This window comes from Chanos chanos, chromosome 1 (genome assembly GCF_902362185.1).
Source record: "Chanos chanos chromosome 1, fChaCha1.1, whole genome shotgun sequence".
Lineage (NCBI taxonomy): Eukaryota > Metazoa > Chordata > Actinopteri > Gonorynchiformes > Chanidae > Chanos > Chanos chanos.
The window spans coordinates 32,025,386-32,032,210 of NC_044495.1; the positions used below are offsets into that span (position 1 = coordinate 32,025,386).

At 43.4% G+C, this 6,825-nt stretch overlaps 1 protein-coding gene across 1 annotated transcript in view; it reads left to right on the forward strand.

The window, feature by feature from the left end:
• The first annotated feature begins 5,288 nt into the window (after positions 1–5,288).
• pcdh10b (protocadherin 10b) overlaps positions 5,289–6,825 on the forward strand; it is a 10,122-nt gene continuing 8,585 nt past the window's right edge. The window contains exon 1 of the mRNA XM_030781761.1: positions 5,289–6,825. This exon is cut by the window's right edge and continues 1,013 nt beyond it. Within this exon, the coding sequence (XP_030637621.1) occupies positions 5,289–6,825 (1,537 nt within the window).

The window sequence follows — 6,825 nt, forward strand, 5'->3', positions numbered from 1 at the left end:
CAGTATTGCTATTAGCTGAGACAGGTATCACTAAGAAAACAAATAAATTAAAAAAAAAAACTGAGCAAACAATTCTGATTTTTGTTTTAAGCACCAAAGAAAGACTTTCATTTTTCATTTGTTTCTGTGTGGGTTTACTCATTTTCTATTATAATGTCTCCTTTCTCTCTTCCAGGGCTGAGTAAAGTTTGCTTTTGTCTGACAGGAGTGTTGGCAATGGAGTCTCATTATTTTAATCTGACTGCATTAAGCATCAGGCTGTAATGTCTTGGACAGGGTCTGATTCTTTGAGTCTGCCTAAACTTTAGAGATTGGGATTTGATGAACGTCATTGGATTGTACAGTAGATTATCAGATTTGACTTATCTATCAGATCCTGGCTGTACTATATTAATGCTTCATTTGACAAATCAAGCAAAATCCTTATTTAACTCATTAAGTTTGGAAGACTTCTCTCTCTCGCTCTCTCTCTCTCACTCTCTCTCCCTGTCCCTCTCTCCCTAAATTCAAATTAATTAAATTCAATAAAGCTTTATTGACTTTTAAAAATATTGCCAAAGCAACTTGGGATGTATGCAAACATAATCACTTACACCAAGGAGACATGATAACAGCTCAATTTTTCCTACTGTGTGGCTTATGTATACCCCCCCCCCCCTCCCCTCTCTCTCTCTCTCATGGATTTGATGTGATTCACAACAACCTTTCTATATCTCAGTTCTTGTCAAATTTCATCATGGTATCTCTGAAACAGGTATTCATCCAAAAGCTGTCAGAGAAATCAGAGATTTAATATATACTGTATATACTAATGATAATATACTAATATACTAATGATACTAATGCCACCACATCCTCAGTATACACAAGTTCTGTGTAGGTTACAAGAGTACAGTCACTTTTTTTTAAAAAAAAAAAGAATGAATCCATGCTGTGATAAAGTCTGTCTGCTGTGTTTTCTTGCTGATGATTGGCTTGGCAATGTTTAACTGTGTTTAGTAAGAGTGAGGCCACAAAGGCCAGAAGAGTGTTACTGGTAATAGTGTGTGTGTGCGCGTGTGCGCGTGTGTGTGTGCGCGCGTGTGTGTGCGTGTGTGTGTGCGTGCGTGCGTGTGTGTGTGTGTGTGTGTGTGAGTGTGTGCGCGTGTGTGTGCGTGTGCGTGTGTGTGTGTGGTGTGTGCGTGTGTGTGTGTGGTGTGTGCGTGTGTGTGTGTAATAATTAAGAGTGTGTTTCAATGAGAATATATGTGCAGTAATCAGAGGAGGGGTTATGTATATGTGCCAGCAGTTTTCAAGTGCGCATTTTATTGAAAGTGCGTGTGAGATGTAATGAGGAGAGTCACACACAGACAACCCCACACACACAGTGAGAGAGAGAGAGAGAGAGAGAGTGGGGGGCGGGGGGGGGGGGGGTAGTATTTGTAATCTTGAGAAAGGACTCTTGACCTACATGTAAATAAGAGCCTATCTCCATTTCTTCCGTACTTTTATATGCATGCCTTTTGATCCTGTACACAGATATTATCCTAAATATTCAAGCTGCAAATGTGTGCGTAGATGTGTGTCTGGGTGTATGTAAGTCTGTTGGTGTGTGTGTGTGCCCCTCTGTTTGTTTCCCTTCATCATTGGGCCATATTTGCATGTCAAAAGGGCACCTAAAGGGGGTGTAAATCTAGGTCGTGTGTGTCACTGTTTTCTTGACTGTCTGATCATGATGAAGTCTCGTCTCTCCTCTGGAGTCTGCCTCCCCGCCTGTCAACTAATCAGAAAGAGAGCATGTACGAGAGAGGTAGAGAGAGAGAGAGAGAGAGAGAGAGTGGGGGAGGGTTAAGGTTATAGAGTGGGGAGGGTTAAGATTATAGAGTTCATTAGTGTCTTCATTATTTAAAATGGACATTTTTACTAATATTGTAGCCAAATTTGAGGACATAACCATATTATGAGACATATGCACACACATGTGCATGTGCATACACACACACACACACACACACACACACACACGCACACACACAATACGACTGAACATGGCTGTGAATATGTCATTCTACAGCATCTATATTTGTTTGTGTCCACTCATACTTCAATGTCTTATACACCATTCCTCTTCTGACCAATGATCTAATGCAAAATATGAGGAAATATTGATTTTTTATTCCGCCAACTTCAAAACACACACACACACACACACACAGGCTTGGTATCACACAGTATGACTGCTGGCCTCAACGGGAGAATTAAATTTTTAATAAGTGAAAACAATCCTCCTGTCATCCAGTACTTTCTACCCTGTCTCTTCCCGTCACCCACAGACACACAGAGACAGACACAAAGATACAGACACAAATACACACAAGCACACACACACACACACACACACACACACAATGTATGAAACTGAGACACTAAAAGCTAATACTAAAATCAATCACCAGTTGAGCATGTGATCAAACAGGTCCTTACAGTCACACAAGATGCACAAAGAGAGTGATAGACAGATGCCACGCTGATTATTAATACATTCAGACATATTTTTTCATGTTCAAAACCGCTTTTTAATTTCACTTCAGAGCTGTGGAGGACAGCCAATGCTGGACAAGCCTCCAACAGTATCAGAGTTTAGGCTTTAAACACTGAAATTTGGTTAGTTATCAGGGAATAATATAGTTTCTGTCTTTTGTACATAATTTAAATGACAAAACTACAGAGATAAATATTTTATAGTGAGAAGTGTCACTTCAATGTATGCCTACACGGGGAGAGAGAGAGAGAGAGAGAGAGAGAGAGAGAGTATTAGTACCAGATGATGATCGTGATGATGATCACGATGATGATGATGATGACAACGACGATGGATGATTTAGAGGGAAATTCCTCACCTTAGCGAGGTATTTTCACATTAAAGCGAGAAAGTACAATTATCATTTTCATATTTCAATCAGCGTTCGTCTATAAATATAGAAATATCCACGAAAAATGAACGCCTCTGGCGTCCTCGTGGGTGTTACAGCACAGCCCAAAGTCGCACACGCCAGTGACTCGTCAGAACCCGATTTAGAAAATCTCTTTTTTGGAGGCGTTTCATGTTTACACTCCAGTGGCATATTAAGATTCGGACTGGCACTGAGCCGTTTAAAACCACTCTTCCAAATACGCGTTTCTTCAAGGGGGACTGGACTCATGCGTCAATCTCGACCACTTTTGGCACTAGGCGCGGGAATAGGACTAAGCATGTCATTCTGTGATGTTCCGCAGGGGGGAGCTCGTGTTCTCTGTCTGCGATTCCTACTGTCTTCTCACCCCGAATTCACCACTTTGCACGGACGGCAGGCAGCATCGCGCAGTCGGCATATCCAGCCGGAGCTGAGAAATCAGGGTCTTTTTCTCCTGCTGCTTGCCTGAGAGCTCACCGGGTGATCTAAATGCATCCTTATTTTCAGCCGTTGAATGCTAAGGGCCGCACCTCACCCGCAGTAATTTAGTTCAATGCCATCCAGAGGAGAGGGACCATTTACTGTTAAGATATTTTCCTGCGAAGAGGCTTCAGTGAGATTATAGTTTACATAAAAATCCACCCCAGTTAACAGGTTACTTTGATGAATTACATAAATGACTCTTCGCAGATGTAGTGCGTTTAGTTTCGATTCTTTCTTTAGTGCCCCCCCCCCTTATACCCACAAACTTAAAAGAGAAAAAAGTGCCATCTGACGTCAAAGACGGCACCTTCTGTCACTTACAGACAAAACCAATTAGGGGCTTTGACTTAACAAAGATAGAGAGTCGCGGTCATTCATTTCTTAATAGGTTAAAGCCAAGACGTAAAGGACAGCACCTAGGTGTTTCAACATTGTCGCCGCTACATACTTAACTGACAAGACCGAAATTCTCTTTGGCAGCTAGGAGGCGCGTGCAGCCCGCGCTTGAGCGCAGAGACACTTCACCATATAGTGGAGCGCAGCGCGAGAGAAGCACAATATGTCAGAGATATCAACACACGCTGCATACTGATGATATGGTGTCACGAGAATTACATTTACGAACTGGAAAGGACGATAAAAGAATCCATGAGACAGTTTAATTGTTCAAGTGGGTAGTAAAATGAATTGGCAAAAACCTCTCTTCCAGTTGACGTATTTTAGTATTTCAACAAGTGAGTGAAGGAAATGGTCCTGTCAAATGCATTGATTGGCCGCGACATTGAAGCGCAAACGAGGCATAGCAACAATGCAGTGCTTGTTTTTCGTTCTCATGCCTTTACGACACAGTATCACAAAGCCAACAGTTAGTGAACGTAAGACACTATGGAAAGTGATAAGGTAATATTTTTACTGTCTTCATATCAAATCTGACTTCCTGTTGAAGACGTTTAAAAAACACTAAGCCCGTAAGTAACAAAGAAGGATAGAAAGATATTAAATTGTATTAGTTGACGTTATGTTAATATACCTCAATCTAAGCAGCTGTAATACAGGATTGAAGTTATTAATGACTTGGCATTAAATGTAAACTTGAAACTTAAACAAACGCTGCCCTAAGTATTAAAATACCTAACGTAAAGGATGCTGCTTAACTCAAAACTCTCTCTCTCTCTCTCTCTCTCTCTAAGCCATTCAGTCCAATGATCAGAAATCCCGGAGCTCTGGTAAGGGGTGGGTCTTCTCGCTACTTACTTCTTACGACTGCATGACTGGCAGGTCATATGTCGAATGCATTTTTAGCTCTGTGGGTGTCGAATAATCCCATTGGCCAGAAGGAAGAGTCGATTGGAGCAAAACCGAATTGTTAAGCATTGAATTTTCAGTGCTGTGCCAGCGGACCCCTTAGGAGCGAACTAAACTCCTCAAGCTTAGAGTTAACGGACGGAAAAGTCAGATAACAGATACAGATTAACTACAGACTTCAACAGCTACCAGAGAACTAATTGCAAAATGCATCGATTACATTTATCGTATGGATTATGATTTTTTTCTGTCAGTATAATCCTCTTAGTACTTAAAAGGCAATCTTCATTTTAGAAATGTGCGCTTGTGCCAAAACTGCACGTCGACACTGAAGCCAGCGCTTTTTGTGGAATTCAGTTGTGCTGCGGGAGTCGCTGTGAGGGAACAGACTAGTATTTATCAACACAGAGGCAACATGGTTTTGTGCTGTCAAATTCATTAAAGGAAACATTTCCTACTGCTCAAAAAGCCTTACGCGTGTTTGCCTTACCTCGAGGAGAGGGTGATGGGAGTTTGGCTGCGCGCTCAGCGGGGATAAATATTCCAAGTGCCCTTTTCTGTGTGGAGATGATTGTGTTTTTGCTCCTGCTGTGTCTTGCGGATAGGGCACTCTCGCAGATACGCTACTCAGTACCAGAGGAAGCGGAACATGGCACGTTCGTGGGAAATATTGCAGAGGATTTGGGACTGGACCTCACGAAACTTGCCTCCCGCCGATTTCAAACCGTGCCCAGCTCCCGGACACCTTACTTGGAGGTAAACCTGGAGAACGGAGTGCTGTTCGTGAACGAGAAAATCGACCGTGAACGAATTTGCAAACAGAGTGCGAACTGCCTTCTGCACCTTGAGGTGTTCTTGGAAAACCCGCTAGAGCTTTTCCGAGTAGAGATTGAAGTTGTTGACATCAATGACAATCCACCCAGTTTCCCAGAGACCGACATCACCGTGGAAATATCTGAAAGTGCGACGCCCGGTACTCGCTTCCCCCTCGAGAGCGCTTTTGATCCGGATGTCGGCAGTAACGCGCTGCGTACATACGATATCACCACTAACAACTATTTTTACCTGGATGTGCAGACGCAAACCGACGGCAACAAATTCGCTGAGCTCGTTTTGGAGAAGCCACTGGACCGAGAGCAGCAGGCAGTGCACCGATATGTGCTGACCGCAGTGGATGGTGGCCAACCTCCACGGACCGGCACCGCACTGCTTGTGGTGAAAGTGCTTGACTCGAACGATAACGTGCCCGTGTTTGACCAACCTGTGTACTCGGTGAGTTTGGCCGAGAACGCCCCCGTGGGTACGTTAGTGATTCAGCTGAATGCAACCGACTTGGACGAGGGTCAAAACGGAGAGGTCATCTATTCTTTCAGTAACCACATCTCCGGCAGGGTCAAAGAGCTGTTCGACATTGACGCACGAACCGGTCGCATCGAGGTGAGAGGCGAAGTGGACTTTGAGGAGAGTAGCCTCTATCAAATTTATGTTCAGGCAAAAGATATGGGACCCAATGCCGTTCCAGCACATTGTAAAGTTTTGGTAAAAGTCACTGATGTGAATGACAACGCACCGGAGATAATCTTCAGCACCGTAACAGAATCTGTGAGTGAAAATGCAGCCCCGGGCACTGTCATCGCGCTGCTCAGCGTGACTGATAAAGACTCAGAAGAAAACGGACAGATTCATGTGGAAATACTCGGTGATGTGCCGTTTAAATTGAAAACCTCCTTCAGAAACTATTATACAATAGTCACAGACGGTCCTTTGAATAGAGAGAGCGCCGAGTCTTACACAGTGACTGTGGTTGCAAGAGATAAAGGAATCCCATCTCTTGCCACAAGCAAATCAATTAAAGTTCACGTGTCCGATGAGAATGACAATGCGCCGACGTTTACGCAGCCCATATACGACGTGTATGTGACCGAAAACAATGTTCCCGGTGCTTATATTTACGCCGTGAGTGCGCTGGACCCTGACGTCGGACAGAATGCTTATATAACTTACTCCATAGTGGAGTGTGAGATCCAGGGTATGTCTGTGGTCACTTATGTGTCAATCAATTCGGAGAATGGCTACCTCTACGCGCTCAGATCTTTCGATTATG